The sequence below is a fragment of the Heterocephalus glaber genome, unplaced genomic scaffold (genome assembly GCF_053883595.1).
Source record: "Heterocephalus glaber isolate CG9 unplaced genomic scaffold, H.glaber_assembly_v1.0 deba00001503, whole genome shotgun sequence".
Taxonomy (NCBI): Eukaryota; Metazoa; Chordata; class Mammalia; order Rodentia; family Bathyergidae; genus Heterocephalus; species Heterocephalus glaber.
This window is the reverse complement of record NW_028258323.1, coordinates 2,343,755-2,364,217: the sequence shown is the minus strand read 5'-3', so window position 1 is coordinate 2,364,217 and position 20,463 is coordinate 2,343,755. Positions and strand designations below refer to the sequence as shown.

General features: G+C 38.9%; 1 protein-coding gene and 1 long non-coding RNA gene across 4 annotated transcripts in view; one reads left to right on the top strand and one right to left on the bottom strand.

Moving 5' to 3' along the window:
• The first annotated feature begins 1,342 nt into the window (after window positions 1-1,342).
• On the top strand, window positions 1,343-8,650 carry LOC101723831 (uncharacterized). The gene is made up of 3 exons (XR_015440736.1): window positions 1,343-2,413; window positions 3,404-6,666; window positions 7,358-8,650. It is a non-coding gene; the product is annotated as an uncharacterized LOC101723831 (long non-coding RNA).
• A 79-nt stretch (window positions 8,651-8,729) lies between these two features.
• Window positions 8,730-20,463, bottom strand: part of Nudt9 (nudix hydrolase 9) — a 39,639-nt gene continuing 27,905 nt past the window's right edge. For all 3 annotated transcript variants that reach the window (XM_087185935.1, XM_004870550.3, XM_004870548.4), the window contains exons 7-8: window positions 12,224-12,308; window positions 8,730-9,223 (exon numbers count right to left, since the gene is read on the bottom strand). In XM_087185935.1, the coding sequence (XP_087042061.1) occupies window positions 9,045-9,223; window positions 12,224-12,308 (264 nt within the window). In that variant the 3' untranslated portion in view covers window positions 8,730-9,044. The remainder of the gene's footprint in view (window positions 9,224-12,223; window positions 12,309-20,463) is intronic.

Below are 20,463 nucleotides of genomic sequence, written 5' to 3'. Positions count from 1 at the left end.
CATCAATCTGGGTTGGAGGCTGTTTTCTTTTAGGGCTTGGAATATGTCACTCCAATCTCTTCTTGCCTTGATGGCTTGTGTTGAGAAGTCTGCTGTGATTCTGATGGGCTTTCCTTTGTATGTGATTTGTTTCTTTTCTCTAACTGCTTGTAGAACTTTGTTCTTCTGTTGCATTTCTAGAATCTTAACAATTATATGCCTATGTATAGATTTTTTTTTATCAAGGCTATTTGGAGTCCTATATGCCTCACTTATCTGTATGTCAAGCTCCTTTCCCCTGCTTGGGAAGTTTTCTGTCATTGTTTCTGTGAAGAGTTTTTTTTATGTCATCTGCACTGTCTCCTGTATCTTCATTTACTCCAATCAGTCTTATGTTCTTCTTCTTTGCATCATCTAGCAGCTGCTGGATTGATTTCTTATGTTCCCTTATAATTTTGAAGCAATTTTTCTTTTCCTGGTCACTAATTGCAATCTTATCTTCTATATCTGAAATTCTGTCCTCACACTGGCTCATTCTGCTGTGTAGTCTTTCAATGGAGTTTTTCATGTCCTGGAAATCTATTTGCATCTGTTTTATGGATTCCATTTGTTTCCTATGTTGGGATTCCATCATGTTCCTGAGCTCCTCTCTAGATTTATTAATCATGTCTTGCACTAGGGGCACAATTTCTCCTGTTTTCTGAGAAATTATTTCTGATTTCATTTTTTCCAGATCCCTTTTTGTTGCCAGTTCAGTGGGTCCAGGTGGTTGAGTATCAGAGTGTTCCATTTCACTTCCCGTTGGGGTTGCTGTAGGTGATCTCGGAGTCTGGTTTTGAGACTTATTTACATGTTTTCTCATTTTGATGGGGGGGCGGGGGGGGCTGTTGATGCCTGCACAGATTACCTCCACTGAGCTGGGAGAGGTGGGACAGGGGCTGGGAGCAGCGGTAGGGATGATGGCCCAAAAGCCCTTTCCTGTGGGCTGAGAGCTGCGGGAGTGATGATGGCCGGGAAGCCCCTTCCTCTGGTCCAGGAACAGTGGGATGGCAGCTCAGAAGCCCCTACCTCTGGGCCGGGAGCGGTGGGAGGGATGGTGGCCCAGAAGCCCCTTTCTCTGGGCCAGGAGCGGCGGGACAGAAGGTGGCCCAAAAGCCCTTTCCTCTGGGCTGGGAGCAGCGGGAGGGATGGTGGCCAGGAAGCCCCTTTCTCTGCACCAGGAGCAGTGGGACAGCGGCTCAGGAGCCCCTACCTCTGGGCCCGGGAGCAGCGGGACTCAGTACTGTGGTCTGGTGGTCCAGTGTCCTCTGCATCTTTGTAGTGTGGAACCAGGTGGCTGTACGGGGGGGGGCAGTGGATTGTTGCCGGGGCGCGGGCTGATTCGGCATGTTCCGCGTGACTCAGGACCTCCGTAGGGCGTGCACAGACCTCTCTTTAATGTCTTCATATATCAAGCACTAGCTGCTTGATTTCTAAATACTCACATTTATAATCAATTGCAAATTATTTTGGTTCCAATCAGGAATAGGTGCATTCTTTTCTGAAATTCAGATTTGTTTTAAATTAAAGTAAAATCCTAAAGTTTTGGTTTATAAGTAGGAATTTCCATTAACATCTTCCTTTGTGGGTGCTTGTGAGTATGTACACACGCACATGTGCACATGCACGTGTGCATGTAGTCAAAAATTTATTCCCAGCTGGGCATAGTGGCACATGGCTGTAGTCCCAGCACTTGGGAGGCTGTGCCAGGAGGATCACCATGAGTTTGAGGCCAGCCTGGGCTACATAGTGAGTTCTAGCCAGCTTGAAATACATAAAGAGTCCCTGCCTCAAAACAAACAATTTATTCCCAAATGGCTCAATACTAAAGAACAGAATTCTATTATCTAGGATATCAACAGATTAGAGAAAAATCACTCCCAATAGATACTTAAAATAGAATGATAAAACTATTATTTACCATTCCTGGCCTATCAGCATCTTATATTTAAAATGATGCAAGTCTTGAAGCAAGCAAAATCATTAGTATTTGAAAGGGAAACTCTTCCTACCACCAGATGGCGGAATAGCATTAAAAGCAGGCAAAGGAACTACTGTAGAGAAACTGGTAGATTTGCCAGAACTATCAACACTGATACAGAAAACAGATTCCTGGGCTTATATCTGACTTCTTAAACAATATAACTAAATCTCTTGGAAGAAAAAAATTTATGTAGAATCGTGGGCTTCCTGAGGGCAGTGTCTTGTGTGATGTTCTCCCTAGTCCTAGACACACAATGACTACTGCTCAGTATGTTTTGCACAGATGAATAGACTGACAGAGTGAATGTGAAAAAAGCCAAAAGGAAATGTTTGTGGATTGTTTCGTTCACAATTTACTTTTCCCTTTTTGTAGATACCAATTCCTCTTCCTTTTCCTTATGATCCAAATCAGGTAATTCTACTGAAAGCTTCTTTTAAGCAAATATTTAAATAAATAGAAAATAAAAACTTGAAAAGCTTTAGATTTTAAATGGAGAAGAATTTGCTACCAAGAATGATTAGCATGATTGACATTTAGGAACCATTAGTTAATGTTATTTTTGTCTGATTTAAACAATTTAGTGTATAAATCTCCCCCTTGAAAACTGAACTACTGACCTGAAACATTTGGTAACTATATGGAGTAAATTCACAGGCCAATACCAATACAGCAAACATTTAATTTGAAGTCAAATGGTCTGGAAACATAAGCTCCAGGTTTGCTCTTTAGTATATTGAACTAATCAGACCACTTTGAGTTTCCTGGAATACAAAATAGTAAAATCAGGTGATTCTAAAGTCCATTGCATCTCTAGAATGTTATGCTTACATTTGCCATTAATGGGGAAAATACATTCTGATTGAAATGTAATCTGTCCTAGAAGGCTTTGAACTGGTTTAAGATTATGGTCATAATCTACAAGCATGTTTAAATTATGCTTTTTGTAAGGTTTTACTTAATGATATTTATGATGAAATTTATTCAGCCAAAAATCAAATGAAAGTTGACTATTATAGCATATTAATTCCAAAGTTTAAAATGATAATCTTATTAAAATGAAATGAAATAAAATTCTTAGTTTCTTTTCATAAAAATGTTATCTGAAAGCATAGTACTTTTTCCAACCCAGCAAGCATAGATTTAACAATCTTCACAGGAAGTCCCTGCTGCTTAGAGTCTACAAAAGAAAATATGGACTATATTTTCCAATATAAGTCTTAAAAGGGTTGCCAAGAAGGGTGCTGAAAATACTATTGAATATGAATTTTAATGATGGTATTTTAGAAATGTGAAGAATTCAGCATGTTTTCATTTACCATGATAATTTAAAATTGTAACATAAAAAACAGTTTAAATGCTGAATTACAACACCTTGATTATTTTGTGTTTATTTTATTCTAGGCCCTGACACCTAATGATCTTATAACGGTAAATGTATTTTGTCCTGTTAATGTATAAATTCTACAGCAATATTACATTCACTATCCTTTTTATTTTTTATTTTTTGGTACCGGAGATCAAACTCGGGACCTTGCGCTTGCACGGCAGGCACCGGAACCACTGAGCTAAATCCCTGGCCCTCCATATCCTTTTTAAACATTAAATATCCTTTATAATAAGAGTTCATACTGAAAATTATTACCTTTATGAATACAACTCATCTGGACATAAAATAAAGCACAGATGTTAAATTCAAAGCCAAATATCAACTTCAACGAATGAGAAGAGTTCTATATTCATTTATTCAATTCCTCCAAACTATAAATCAAAACAATTTCTTCTATTGATGAGATTGAGTGAAGAGTCAGAAAACTTAGGATTATAGAATAATTGGCTTTAAGAAAGACAAATTTCACTATTTCTTTACTAATGAAGAATTAGCATAAATATGTAACACATTAAACATTATCAAATCTAAATTCTAGATGTTTTTAATGAACTCCACATAATTCAACTTTTTTTTTGGTACTGGGGACCAAACTGCCTCCTTTCAAGGTAAGCGGCAGAACCACTGAGCTAAATCCCCGGCCCATTTCAACTTTTTAATGAGGTGATTTACTGGTACAATAAATTACTCCAAATCTTATTTTATAAAAATATAAGAGAACTACTTGAATAGTTACAAAAGATGACACTAAAAAATTCCATTCCTTTGTTTGAAACACACTTTTCACACAGACATTTCTAAAATCAGAATGCATCTCATGATGGACAAAACACACAATCAGGGTCTTCTTTTTCTTTAAAATGCTGTTATTAATGAAACTTTTATTACTAATAGCATCTTAGAATCAGGGACATGAGGTATTTTTTATTAAAGGGAAGAAAATTAGGCCTTAATCATTTGTTGCCTGACATAAAATTTTTCAAAATTCTTTAATGCAGTCTGATTAAAGTCATTTGGGGGACCATTTAAACACACCAGGCAACTGAAAGTCAAACAGGTAGCCTCTGAGCCTAATTAAATAAAAACCTAAATCATAGAGGTCAAATCCCTGGTGCTGTTCCCCAACGCACTCTGTATAAGCAGTATTACAGTCCATTTCCAAAGGGCAAATCATAAAACTCTAGTATACCACTAACTGAAGTTGTCTGAGAGACTACCTTGAATGCATAACCATGAATAATTATGAATTAGAAAGTTCACCTTTATATCCAAGCATGGCTAAGGAGCACTTGGTGCATGTTCCTAATCTCATCCTAGATCCTGGATTTCATCCTAGATCTAATCTAGATCTTCAATTCATCTGTATAATTAAATCAGCTGTGTGATCTTGGTGAATTTAACTCAGAGAATTTAACTAACATTTCTGGCGGAAATGTTTTCCAAGACATTTGCCTCATTCAAATTACCAGAGCTTTTTAAAAGCAATGTTGGCCACAACCTATTCTGGAAAAGGATCCTGAGAGAACAACTTACAGAACCACAGTATCTACATAGTGATGAGATTTTTTTCCTCTCAGCACTCCTAGTTAAGGCAGAGAGCAGGAAAGGACACTACCCTGGAGCATTGTTCTTATTGTTCTTACCTTAGAACTGCCAAGGTTGGATAATATTTAGCATAAACATTCTTGCACATACTCTGGGGCTCATAACTCTCCAAGGAAAGGGATTCACCATTAAAGTAGTGTGGTCAATTTCTTGTGCTGGCTGCTGAGCTCTAAACAAAAGAACCAGGTAGAAACTACAAAGAAGTACCTTTCCAGTAAATCAGTTTGTGCAAGCAAATTCTTGAGACAAAGTGTGTATTCAGAGTTGCACTGAGATTCTGATTCAAGTGTCACTCAACAGAGAATGTGCATGTGAATGTGTCACTCAACAGAGAAATGTGAATGTGTCACTCAACAGAGAAAGGCGGCACTTGCATGAAGTGTACCCTGGATATTTCTTAGCCATTCAAATCTGTTGTCTGACTTTCAAATGCTGTGATCACAGTTACAAAACAAGAACACATTTCTGTGAATTAAAGGAATTTACAGCTAAGTAATGCACCTTTGTTTTAAAATCTTACATCATGTAAACAAAATACTATGCAATAAAATGGAAGTAATTTTTCAAAAAAAATTTGTATACAAACTATTTCAACTTACACATACACTAAAAATGAGTTAAAAATAAACCTACTGATAGTATTAATCACTGATTTTTCTTCTTTCACAGTTAATCACTTCTATTTTGAACCAACTGAGGGTAAGTCTATTTATTTTTATGCTATTATAAACTACAAATTTACTGAATGGACTAAATATCTTTATTTTTTATTTTTAGGGTTTTGTTGGGGTAAGATTTTATTTTTATGATTTCATTGATAAAACTGACACTCACTGTCAGGAAAGGTAAGAAAAACTCCCCTAAACTAAAAAAGCTTAGTTGATCTACCCAGTTAGATCTCATGAGTTATAAAGTCAATTTCCTCTAAGACCTTTAAATTTAAATTTCTGCATGTCTAAAAAGGTATTCTTTTCAGAATGCCATGGTTATCTCACTAAGTTTATGTTTCAGAAACATATTCAATATTAGTTTACGGAATTTCAAACAGTAAAGTCTACATCAGGCTTACTTCCATTTGATGGACAATTCATAGTAAACAATGAGAAAAGTGTACTGTAAAATTCCAAACCAAGCCACGGCCTGACCTCAAGGCAAGTTACTACATCTCCAAACACAGAGCATCAGCCTGCTTGGTGGAAAGGTTGCAAATTTAGGGACTTGTGCTTTGACTCTCACTAAAGTTTGCTTTCATTTAAAACATACGATAGCAAAAATGTAGAGATTAAAAAGGTATATTCTTTTTTAAATACAATATAATTAAAATTACTTTACTGTCCTAAAGCGCTTACTTAGTACTTTCTACCACTTTAGATACTTGTATCAGGCCATCAGAGGCCACATGAGAAAAATGAAGCTCCATGTTTCAGAAAAAAACAGTTGAGGATTCAATTTATCAGTATTTATGTATAACACAACTACATTATTTTCTACCCCTAACCCACATAATCATATCCATATTAACACGTCGGCAATAAAATAACCATAAAATGGGATAGATGGGTAGCAGTGAAGAAGGAATTACTGTGAAAATATCTTCATATAATAGCTATAATCTGTATTGTCTATTTCAACAGAAATAATTCCATTGCTATGATGCCAGAAGTTATACACGGTTAGTAAAATGTCCAAATATCTTTCAAACGCTACTGCATATTACTTTTAAGACAATTATGTTCTTACATGCATTCAGCATTATTTGTGTTTGAAATGCTTTGGAAGGCTCAAGAATACCTGCTAGTAAGACAAATACTGATTATGACCATTTACTCTAAGATTAAGAAAAGAAATGAATTGTCTCTGTGATAAAATCATGCAAGCAATTTCAACAATGCCATCCAGTCAGGCTTGGCCCTTACATCTCAAGTCACAGTTACTTTGGCTGACATGAGTACTACTCATGTAACATAAGCTACCCAACTGCACCCTGAAAGTAACAAATCACAAAAGATTCATAACCTCAGAAAGGAATAGACAGAAAATAGATTCCAGACCTAGGAAGACAGAGATTCAAATTCAAGCTGGGTTCCTTACTGGATAAAATCCTAGACAGCATTTCAAAATAGCTATTTCTTCATCTGTAACTGGGAATAATACCACCTCAACTTGTAAGTTTTGTGAAAATTATGATATAATACAGATATTCATTACTTTATTATATGTCTCTAAAGGAGAAGAAAGAATATTCTTTATACCTAAGACATAAGAACAGCAAACATGAAGGGAATATTACTTGGTGATATAGGAGCAGGTATAACCCCAAAAAGGTCTTAAACTAATATTTTCATTTGGTTTTTCCTATTCAGATGGTGCTGAATATTTACAGATATCAGAAGATTATATGGTTCTAGCTTATCTACAAATGATAGTTTTATCATTTTGTACACTCTATAAAAGTTTCAGTGAAAACTCCAAAATCCACAAAAAATTCATGATCTACAGACCAGTCATTTGCTTTAGTTTTACTTAAAATAAAATTTTAATATAACCCAGTGTCTATTTGTTTAAATGTATCAAAACTATTAAACATAAATAAATGCCATTTTTCATAAAGTTGCTCACATTTTCCTGAGAGCTTCTGTAAGTAGTGTCAAGTTGAAAGAGTTCTATTTCGTGCCATGAAGAGAAATTTCTCCTTGCAAAACAGGAAAAGTCAAAGCCCTTTCCTGCTGAGGCAAGGTCTGCAGCCTCCCACCCCAGAGGAGATCATCCTTATCAAGTGTAAGTCCCTTATGACATGGCCTAGGGCACAGGGTTTATGGATTTTAAACAATTATTACATGACTTCCAACAAGTTCAAGGTATCCTGAAATCACATGTGTAAATGTTTCTTAGCAAAACTTTAAGGTGGACTAAGAAGGAAAGGCCTCCTGTCAGTTCCATTCAGATTTACCAACAAGAAAGTCCTAATAATAAATCAATAAAAATCAAAACAAAACAAAAAATCATTTGTTTAGCCTTAACCCTAGCTCTGTTCTTGAGCTACAGAGTAAACCTAACACCTTTCTCACACATCTGAAGAAAAGCACTGTGTCTTTTTCCCTTGGCCTCCTCTCCTTCAGATGCCCCATCTCTATTCCATCTGGAATGAAGGAGGTGTGACAGCTCCTACTTGGTGTGACAGCTCCTACTTAGGTTGACAGGAGTTGATATCATGAAACTTCCCAATGGCTTTCTTTGGCCAGGATGTGGCACACAGGTCCACTGGGACAATGTAGTGTTATTTTTCTTTCCTCTTCCTTGCTTCCAAGAGACAGACACTGGTACACCAACCTTCTGCTTTCCTGATTTAGAACGTTAACCATGCATCTCAAAAAAACTTACTTCAACCTTAACACTCCCTAACAAAAACAAGGTCAGTCCAAGGACCTCTCTCAGACCCTGCCTGACTTCAATTCCTTTCTATTCCTTTCTACATCCATTTTTAATCAATTTGTGACACACGGTACTTAGAGTAAAATTTCCACACATTACTAATTCCTTGGAGAGATTATTTTAAGTTTAGGACTTCTGAAAATGAGAATATGAACGCATATTCATTGATCTTGACCTTACTGACTAAAAGGATACCTGTAATTTATAAAACTGATGACTCAAAGCCAAGAATGCATGAGGTTTTCACGTTTTTCAGATTAGTAGGATGAAAAGAACTAACAAGAACTAGATGGAAAGCAGAAGTTACAGCCAATCGAGAATTTATTTTTATGCTAGTTAACAATTCTCCAAAGAGCATCAGTTATTTAAATTTAGCTTACAGCATGCTTAAATAGGACATATACAAAATATCACTGTATCAAATCCTTTTGACCAGAAAGATGAAAATTTTATCACTAAATCTCATTTTACTCAGATGCCAAACCTTCTAAATATAAACATTCTGAACATGAATAAAATGATTTCTGGGTGACCTGGCCTGCCCCAGCACGAGCTCTGTGACTCTCCCTCTCCTCAGGACATGCTCCTTGCTGGCCTTTGAGGACCTGGAGACACAGGCTAGGAGCCACGGCAGTCAGCTTCTGTGTCCTCACTCCAGTGCGCATCTCGCTTCTCTGCCACAAGGCGGATGAACTGAGAGTGGCTGGCATACAGCTTCAGCTTGTCACTGATGTCCACCCATTTCACTTTCCCAGCATCATCCCCAGCTTCCAGGGCCAGATTGTCCATGATCTCACCTGGTCACCAGGAAACCACCATCAAAAAAAGGAATTTTCTTTTTCAGTAAAACTATATATATTCAAGTAACACCAAACCAGAAACCAAATAGAAAGAATCTATGATTACTTTATATATATATACATACATACACACACATATATAATTTCTTAAAATATTTCTAGTTATAATAAGTAAAATAAGTGTTCTCACAGGAATGCAAATGGTATATTTCTACAGGACAGTTTGGCAATGTTTATCAGTTGTTTTTAGAAAGGAAATGCATACTCCTGGGTAATGAAATAATAATTTTTAAAATATTTCCCCCTTTACTTCATCTATTTTCTAAATAACTTCCAGTTACTTTTACCTGTATAATAACAACCTTTATAAAAAGAACTAATTTATATTTTAGCAAACAGGTTTCCAAATCTCAATGCCTAAATGACAGTTCTATGCATATCCCCCCTGAACCTACATTTAACCATCAATAAAGAAACAGAATTACAAAGCAAGCCTGAAAGGCTGAGGTATAGCTCAGTGACAGGGTGCCCGCCTAGCATGCACAAAGCCCTGGGTTCCATCCCCAGCATTGCAAAACAAAGTAAATCTGAACCCAAAAGTTAAACAGAAGTATCAACTTCCTGTAACATCACTTTTTTTTATCAGAATGAATGTCTAAAATGTTCTTTTACTTGTCCCTCAGGTCACTTAGTAAATTATACAAAATGAAAGAGAGTCTGATAGGCAGAGTTCAGGAGTCCCACTCTCATCTACACAAGAAAAGAGTTGAAATGAAAATAAATAATTCTACTTAGGGGCCGGGGATTTAGCTCAGTGGTTCTGCCTCCTGCCCCTCAAGCGGAAGGACTTGTGTTCGATCCCCAATACCAAAAGAAATAATAATAATTCTACATAGCTCCATCAAAGAACTGAGGGCACAGGCACACAGACACTCTCTCACTTCTAGCAGGGAGATGGGAAAAGCAACCATTCTGAAATATGCCCACACCATACTGCCTTCATGAAAAACTAGTTTACCAAAGCCTAACCAATTTAGGGGAGAGCAAATACCCAACTGCAGCCTCCACTAGACCTCCTAACTGTCCTAAGAATAGGAAGAGGAGGAAGAGAAGCTGAGAAGCAGGTGTGACGGTCTCAGCTCAGATATGGGCCCACTAAAAGACTGAGACCCAATCACAGAATTCTCCTATGATTCCCCTACCTCCAAACTTACTACCATAACGGGGATACAAGTGAAAGAAGGCATAGCTCAGATGCTATGAGCCTTACTAAGTAACCTCTGCTGGAGCCAGCTGTGGTGGCACATGCTTGTAATCCCAGCTCTTCGGGAGGCTGATATAGGATGATCCCAAGTTCAAGCCCAGCCTGGGCAATTTAATGAGCCCCTGCCTCAAAATTTTAAAAATTTAGAAAAGCTTAGGGACATAGCTCAATGCAAAAGCCTTGGGTTCAATCCCCAGAACCACTCAAAAAAAAAAAGTCTCATGGAGGGGTTGAAGGGAGGGCAGGGGAAGGGGAAAAAAGAAGAACCAAAACACATCATGTAAAGGTACAAGTTCCCAATGATAAATGTAAATGTACGATATACCTAAAATGTACCAATAAAACAATTTAAGAAAATAAGTCTCTAGAGAAACCCAAATGTAACAGGGAGATAAAAACAAGGATACTAGAGGATATTTAACTTCTGATACTTACAGCTATAACAAACAATAAACACCTCTCTTAGCCAGATAAGCATGAAACCTCATAAAAATGATCCCATTTGCCTTAATTTCTGTTACCAGATAAACCATGTTCAGCTTTCAAAATAAACTACAATGGGGCTGGGGATTTAGCTCAGTGGTTCCGCCACTTGCGTGGTAAGTGCAAGGACCTGAGTTCGATCCCCTGTACCAAAAAAAAAAAATTAAAAAAAATAAACTACAAGGCATGCTGAAAGGCCAAGAACAGTCTCAAGAGATCAACCAAGCTTAACAACCAAACTTAGATAAGCCAAAGGCTTTGATGTTATCTGCCCATAAACTATACAATCAACATCTAGAGGAGAAGTCATTGTTTTTAACCCCACAATAAAAAAAACTGTCAGTTTTAAATTGTATAAACATCATTCTAAGTTACATCTGCTATTTCTCCTACTTCTCAATACCAGAAGGATAAACTTTTAACAGAATGGAAATGGTGCTAGGAGTTTCCCCCAAGACCAACAAGCAAAAGCTCGAGTGTAAAAGTGACAGCTCTTCTAGTTCTAGCCGAGTCCAGAAGGACACGTGACCTGCACAAAGTTACACCACTTCTAAAGAAGCCAGGCAAAGAACATTCAGTTCTCTGGTAAGGCCCCAATTCATTATACTACAGATGAATACCAAATGAAACATCTTCCCACTTAACAACACAATGTGCTTCAAGAGAACGCACTCAATGTGTAAAGACCATAACTAATTTTTATGATAGCAGATTTCCTTCGCATAGTAAGATTTGACTTCCCTCAATAAATTTTAAAATCCATGGAGCAGAAAAAGTACTCATTTTAAATTTTTTACAACTTGCAATCTTTTTGGTATTGTTCTGAACTTTAATAAAGCATGCTTATTACAAAAATATTCCAGAGTATGACAAATATAAATCCCATTTCTTTTCTCATTGCCATTCTTTCCCACACAAGTGCCCAGTTGCTTGTTTTAAATAGAATCATGCTATACAAATAGTACGAGAACTTTAAGGTTCATAATTTAAATCCATATATTCAAGCTTAATTTCATATGCTAATATCAGATTAAAGAAATTTTAGTCACTGGTGGTAACACTTTCAAGGCTTTGTTCCATGAATCTCTTTAGTACCAACAACTTTGGTTTCATAAAAATACTGTGCAATCCTAAAGTAAATAGTTATCTGGCTTGAAATGCTAACACAGTGGGGATGTAGTCATGCCCTAGTGGGCTGCTAGGCTTAAACTGACCCTCCAATTCCTATCAGTGTAATTGATAGAAATTACCTGTCTCATCATGGTAATTCACAGCTTCTGTCTCCATCCATGCATTGTCAGTGTTTCGAGGATCATCAACATATCCCTTATATACCTATTTTTAAAAGAAGGCAGACGGTTAGCCAGATGTGGTGGTGCACATATGTAATCCAAGCATTCTGTGATGTTGAGGCAGGAGGATCACAAGTTTGAGCCCAGCCTGAGCAATTTAGCAGCTCAGCAAGATCCTGCCTTAAAATCAAAAGGTGCTGGGGATATAGCTCACTGGAAAAGCCCTGGATCCAATCCTCAGTACCGGAAAAAAAAAAAGCTAGGCTGAAATGAAACACAAGTCGGGAGAACAGAAACACATTACCTTTACTACATTCAGAAATCCTGCTGCACAGTACTTAACAGAACTGTATGCATAAAAGTTAGTTACAATGGTAAATTTTGTTTTTTTGACCAACAATTTTATTTTATTTTATTTTAGAGACAGAATCTCACTAGGTAGTTCAGGCTGGCCTTGAACTCACTATGTAGTCCAGGCTGGCCTAGAATTCACGGCAATCCTCCTACCTCAGCCTCCTGAGTGCTAAGATTACAGGTGTGTGCCACACCTGGACAAAAATTTCAAAAAAGAAATGTAAATACAGAATCGCTAATGTACCTTTGATATTCACTCGATTTAAACTTCTCAGGGAATAATATCCTTTTTTGAGGCATTTTAAAATACATAAAGCCATCAACAACTCAGACTCTAATTTCAAAATGTGACAGGGGTTAGAGTGCTGAGTGTGGGGTAGCCCTACACTCATCCCCAGGACTGCAAGAGAAGGGAGAACAGTCAGAGTTTGGCCATAGCATTTTTTAAAAGGTTCCATAACTTAAGCCCTTCTCCTTATAGTGATTCCTGTGATTAAAATTTCATAAATAGAAAGGCAGACTATTCTAATTAAATATGTGAGATCTATAATTAAAACTAAACATTAATATTTTGGCCAAAATTCATGAAAAGATTTGGATCCTATAATCCTAGCTACTTGGGACACTGAGGCAAGATTACAAATTCAAGCCCAGCTTGAATGACCCAACTTTACAAGACTCTGTCTCAAGATAAAAATAAATAAATTAATTAAAGGCCTGGGGCTTAACACACTGAAAAGGTTCTGGGTTCAATGCCCAGTGCCACAGTAAAAAAAAAAAATGATGATTGTCACTCAGCCCAGCATGGGCGGAGCCTTCATGGGCCACGCCCCTGCAAAAAGCCCCACCCCGGAAGCCCTGTCTGAGGACCCAAGCTCCAGTTTGGGACCCTTCCTCGGGCAGTTCTTCTCGCCCTCTGGCCCCTCGGCCAGGACTGCGAGTCAGCCCGGGCCCCCTCCAGGTCTCTTCCGAGACCCCGCTACCCAAGTCGCTGCACGGATCTTCGGAGGCCGGAGCCCAGCTGTGGCAGGTCTGCGCATGCCCTACCGAAGACCCAAGTCCCACGGAAGACACTGAATCAGCGCCCTGCAGATAGGCAGGTATGCCCACGCCCTGCCGAGGTCCTGAATCCCGCGGAACACGCCAGATCAGCCCGCTGCACACAGGCAGGTCTGCACACACCCTACCGAGGTCCCGAGTCGCACGGAACACGACGAAACAGCCGGCTGCAGACAGGCAGGTCTGCACACGCCCTACCGAGGTCCCGAGTCGCGCAGAACAGGTCGAATCAGCCCGCTGCAGACAGGCAGGTCTGCACACGCCCTACCGAGGTCCCGAGTCCAGCAGAACAGGCCGAATCAGCCCGCTTCAGACAGGCAGGTCTGCACACGCCCTACCGAGGTCCCGAGTCGCTAAGAACAGGCCGAATCAGCCCGCTGCAGACAGGCAGGTCTGCACATGCCCTACCGAGGTCCTGAGTCGGGAAGAACAGGCTGAACCAGCCCACGCCCCGGCAGCAATCCACTAGACACTCCCCCACCCCCCCACCCGACCCCCAGCTCCTCTGTGCAGCCACCTGGTTCCACACTACAAAGACTCAGAGAACACCGGACCACCAGACCACAGTACTGAGTCCCGCTGCTCCAGGCCCAGAGGCAGGGGCTTCTGAGCCACTGCCCACTGGCTCCTGGTCCACAGGAAGGGGCTTCCCGGCCACCATCCCTCCCGCTGATCCCAGCCCAGAGGAAAGGGCTTTTGGGCCACCTTCTGTCCCGCCACTCCTGGCCCAGAGAAAGGGGCTTCTGGGCCACCATCCCTCCCACTGCACCCAGCCCGGAGGAAAGGGATTTTGGGCCACCTTCTGTCCCGCAGCTCCTCGCCCAGAGGAAGGGGCTTCTGGGCGACCATCCCTCTCACTGCTCCCAGCCCAGAGGGAGGGACTTCTGAGCTGCCATCCCACTGTTCCTGGACAAGAGGAAGGGGCTTCCCAGTCACCATCCCTCCCGCTACTCCCAGCCCACAGGAAAGGGCTTTTGGGCCACCATCCCTACAGCTGCTCCTGGCCCCTGTCCCACCTCTCCCAGCTCAGTGGAGGTAATCCAGGGAGGCACCAACAGCCCCCACCCGCATCGAAATGAGAAAATACATAAATAAGTCTCAAAACCAGACTCCCAGATCACCTACAGCAACCCCAAAGGGAAATGAGATGGAACACTCTGATACTCAACCACCTGGACCCACTGAACTGGCAACAAAAGGGGATCTGGAAAATATGAAATCAGAAATAATTTCTCAGAAAACAGGAGAAATTGTGCCCCTAGTGCAAGATATGATTAATAAATCTAGAGAGGAGCTCAGGAACATGATGGAATCCCAACATAGGAAACAAATGGAATCCATAAAACAGATGCAAATAGATTTCCAGGACATGAAAAACTCCACTGAAAGTCTACACAGCAGAATGAGCCAATGTGAGGACAGAATTTCAGATATAGAAGATAAGATTGCAATTAGTGACCAGGAAAAGAAAAATGGCTTCAAAATTATAAGGCAACATGAGAAATCAATCCAGCAGCTGCTAGATGATGCAAAGAAGAAGAACATAAGACTGATTGGAGTCAATGAAGATACAGGAGACAGTGCAGATGACATAAAAAAAAACTCTTTACAGAAATAATGGCAGAAAACTTCCCAAGCAGGGGAAAAGAGCTTGACATACAGATAAGTGAGGCATATAGGACTCCAAATAGCCTTGATCAAAAAAAAATCTACACATAAGCATATAATTGTTAAGATTCCAGAAACACAACAGAAGAACAAAGTTCTCCAAGCAGTCAGAGAAAAGAAACAAATCACATACAAAGGAAAGCCCATTAGAATCACAGCAGACTTCTCAACACAAACCATCAAGGCAAGAAGAGCTTGCAGCGACATATTCTAAGCCCTAAAAGAAAACAGCCTCCAACCCAGATTGATGTACCCTGCAAAACTATCTTTCAAAATGGATGGAGAAATAAGATACTTTCATGACAAAGAGCACCTTAGGAACTTCGTGAATACCAAACCAGCACTTTAAAGAATTTTACACAATATCCTAGGAATAGACATTGAGGATCACAACCCCAGGAAGCAAAGCAGAATGAACCCAACTGGCATGACAAGAAATTAAAGGTAAAAGGGGAGAATCCAACAAAAAGAAAAAGTCATGGCAATGACAAGTCAATACGTTTCAGTTATAACCATCAATGTTAATGGTCTCAATTCACCAATCAAAAGAAATAGGCTGGCAGAATGGGTCAAGAAGCAAAATCCAACAATATGCTGCATACAAGAAACACACTTAATTCAAAAGGAAACTCATAGACTGAAAGTTAAAGAGTGGAAAACAATACTGCATGAGACAGGAACCCGAAAAAAAGCAGGAGTAGCTATCCTCTTGGCAGATCAAGTAGATTTCAAACCAACACTGATGAAGAGAGACGAAGAAGGACACTACATCCTTGAAAAGGGAACAATCCAAGAGGAAGAGATGACAATCATAAATATCTATGCACCAAACACTAGTGCACCCAACTATACAAAACAAATACTAATGGACATGAAAAGTCATATATGCACTAATACAATTGTAGTGGGGGACCTCAACACCCCACTGTCACAAATAGATCAACTAGACTAAAAATAAGTAATGAAATACTAGAACTCAATTGAACTCTTGAACAAATGAACTTAACAGATGTTTACAGAGTCTTCCACCCCACAAAATCAGAATACACATTCTTCTCAGCTGCACGTGGGTCATTCTCAAAAATAGACCACATACTCACACACAGAACATGTTTAAGAAAGTGCAAAGGAATTGAAGTTATCCCCTGTATATTATCAGACCATAGTGCGATGAAATTGGAGATCCATAGCAAAAGAAACTCAAAAAATTTCATAAACACGTGGAAATTGAACAACACACTTCTGAATAACCAATGGGTCACAGAGGAAATTAAAGAAGAAATCAGACAGTTCTGACAATTAAATGACAATGACAATACAACATATTGGAATCTATGGGACACAATGAAAACAATCTTACGAGGGAAATTCATAGCAGTGAATATGCATATTAGGAAAACAGAACGAGCCCAATTAAACAACTTGATGCTGCACCTCAAGCTTCTAGAAAAAGAAGAACAGGACAACCCCAGAGCTCATACAAGGGAGGAAATTATAAAGAGCAGAGGAGAAATCAATGCAATGGAGACTAAGAGAACAATACAAAAAAATCAATGAACCCAAGAGTTGGTTCTTCTAAAGAATCAACAAAATTGACAAACCCTTAGCCAACCCTATCAGAAAAAGGAAAGAAAAGGCCCAAATCCTTGCAATTAGGAATGAAAAGGGTGAAACTACAACAGACCCAGCAGAAATCCAGAGGATCATCAATACCTACTTCCAGAACCTATATGCCAATAAGATGGACAACATGGAAGAAATGGAGATTCTTAGATACATATGAATAACCAAAGTTGAATGAAGAAGACCTAAAAATTCTGAACAACCTAGTATCAACCAATGAAATTGAAAATGTAATTAAAAACTTATCAACTAAGAAAAGCCCAGGCCCTGATGGCTTCACTGCTGAATTCTACAAGACATTTAGAGAGGAACTGCTGCCACTACTGTTTAAACTCTTCAATGAAATTGAAAGGGAAGCAATACTCCCAAATTCATTCCTGGAAGCAAGCATCACCTTGATCCCCAAAGCAGAGAAAGACCCAACCGAAAAGGAGAACTATAGGCCAATCTCACTAATGAACACAGATGCAAAAATCCTTAATAAGATAATGGCAAACAGAATGCAGAAGATCATCAAGAAGATCATACACCCTGATCAAGTGGGATTCATCCCAGGGATGCAGGGATGGTTCAATATACGCAAATCAATCAATGGAATACACTATATCAATAGAGCCAAGGACAAAAACCATATGATTATCTCCATAGATGCAGAAAAAGCATTTGACAAAATCCAACATGCATTGATGATAAAAATCCTACAAAAAATTGGAATAGATGGTCTCTACCTCAAACTGATAGAAGCCATCTATGAAAAACCAACAGCCAATATCATACTAAATGGTCAAAAACTGAAATCCTTCACACTAAAATCAGGAACAAGACAAGGATGTCCACTATCACCACTCTTGTTCAATATAGTTCTGGAAACATTAGCCACGGCAATTAGACAAAAGAAAGAAATAAAAGGAATAAAGATAGGAAATGAAGAAGTCAAATTGTCATTATTTGCAGATGACATGATACTCTATATAGAAGACCCCAGAACTCCACCAAAAGTCTTCTAGACTTAATAACCAAATTCAGTCAAGTAGCTGGTTACAAGATCAACACACAAAAATCAATAGCTTTCCTCTACACCAATGATAGACTCACTGAGAGAGAAATAGGGCAAATAATTCCTTTCACAATAGCATCCAAAAAACTGAAATACCTAGGAATCAACCTAACAAAAGAAATCAAAGTCCTCTTCTCTGAAAACTATGGCACTCTGAAAAGAGAGATTGAAGATGATATCAGAAAATGGACAGACATCCCCTGCTCCTGGGTAGGAAGGATTAATATAGTGAAAATGGCCATACTTCCAAAACTGCTATATAGATTTAATGCAATTCCAATTGAGAGCCCAGCAGCATACTTCATGGACCTTGAGAAAACAATCCAAAAATTCATTTGAAACAAGAAGAGACCCAGAATAGCAAAAGCAATTCTAGGTAACAGAGACATGGCAGGGGGTATCACAATCCCCAACCTGCAACTCTACTACAAAGCTACTGTGATAAAAACAGCATGGTACTGGCAAAGAAATAGACTTGAGGACCAGTAGAACAGATTAGAAGATGCAGAAACAACACCAGACACACTCAGTCATCTCATCTTCGATAAAGGAGCCAAACACCCTCACTGGAGGAAAGATAGCCTCTTTAATAAATGGTGCTGGAAAAATTGGGCTTCAACTTGACAAAGATTAAAACTAGACCTATATCTGTCACCATGCACTAAACTAAAATCAAAATGGATTAAAGATCTAAATATTAAAATAGAATTTCTGAACCAGTTGGAACAGAGGTTAGGCAGAACCCTTGAAGACATCGGTGTAGGAAAAGATTTTATGAACAAAACCTCAGTTGCCCGTGAACTAGCACAAACAATCAACAAATGGGATCTCTCCTTATTAAAAAGCTTCTGCACAGCAAGAGAAACCACCAGCAGTGTGAAGAGACAACCCACAATGTGGGAAAAAATCTTCCCCTGCTCTTCCTCAGACAAAGGTCTACTATCTCGAATCTGTAAAGAACTTAAAAAGATCAGACCTCCCAAATTTAAAAACCCAATCCAAAAATGGGCATCTGAAATGAACAGACATTTCTCAGACAAAGAAGTAAAAATAGCAAATAAATACATGAAAAAATGTTCAACATCACTGGTCATTCGAGAGATGCAAATGAAAACAACGCTGAGATTCCACTTCACTCTAGAAAGAATGGCTGCTATCATGAAATCAACCAATAACAAATGCTGGCGGGGCTGTGGGGAAAGAGGAACCCTGCTCCACTGCTGGTGGGAGTGTAGACTGGTGCAACCACTGTGGAAATCAGTATGGAGATGCCTCAAAGAACTAGGACTGGAAGTCCCATTTGACCCTGCTATTCCACTGCTGGGGATCTTCCCCAAAGAATTAAAAGAATCATACCAGAGTGATACATGTGCGCCCATGTTCATAGCAGCATAGTTTGTGATAGCTAAAACTTGGAAACAGCGCAAATGCCCATCAACTGGAGACTGGATAAAGAAAATGTGGGGTTTTTTATAAAATGGAGTACTACTCAGCCATAAAAAATGAGAAATTAGAGACATTTATAACTAAGTGGATGCACATTGAGGTGATGCTCTTAAGTGAAATAAACAGGACACACATGTATAAATACCGAATAGTTTCTCTGGTGTGAGAAACTGAAAGTGTAAATGAGGACTAAATGTATAATAGGTAATGTGAAATAGGAAAAAAAGGGGCAAAGGGGAAGGAAGTGGGAGGGTTAGGGGAAAGGATAGAAGGGAATGGGATTAATATGAGAAAATGGAAAAATAGGAACAAAATCTTTGTAAATAGGAATGGAGGGGTTGAAGGGACGGCTGGGCAAGGGTGAAAAATAAGAACCGAGAGAGGCTATGTAAAGGTGCAAATTTCCAATGATGAATGTCATTATACTGTATACCTAAAATGTACCAATGATTAGAATGAATAATTGATAATGCAAAATAGGAAGAAAAGGTCCAAAGGGGTAGGGGTAGTGGGAGGGGCAGGGGAAAGGAAAGAAGGGAAAGGAAAAATGCTGAGAAATGGAAAAAATGGAAATAAAGTCTTTGTAAATAGGGAAGGGTGGAGGGGGTGAAGGGAGGGCTAGGAATGGGGACAAAATAAGAATCAAGATGCATTATGTAAAGGTACAATTCCCAATGAGAAATGTAATTGTGCTGTATACCTAAAATGTACCAATAAAAGAATTTAATTTAAAAAAAAAAAAGATCTGGATCTAATCATCTGACACAAATATGATCCAAAATATGTGGACAACATCAATAAAAAATTAAGAAATCCCAATTCTGCAAAGAAAATAAAGCATTCTAATCAAAGTCAACAAAAAGAAAAATCTATTCTTTCCCTTATTAGTGCACATATAGTTTATAAGGTACTTTTTTAATTATAGAGCATATATAGACAAAATAGACATGATATTTAAATGGTTATCAACCAGGAAAATTCTATATCACAT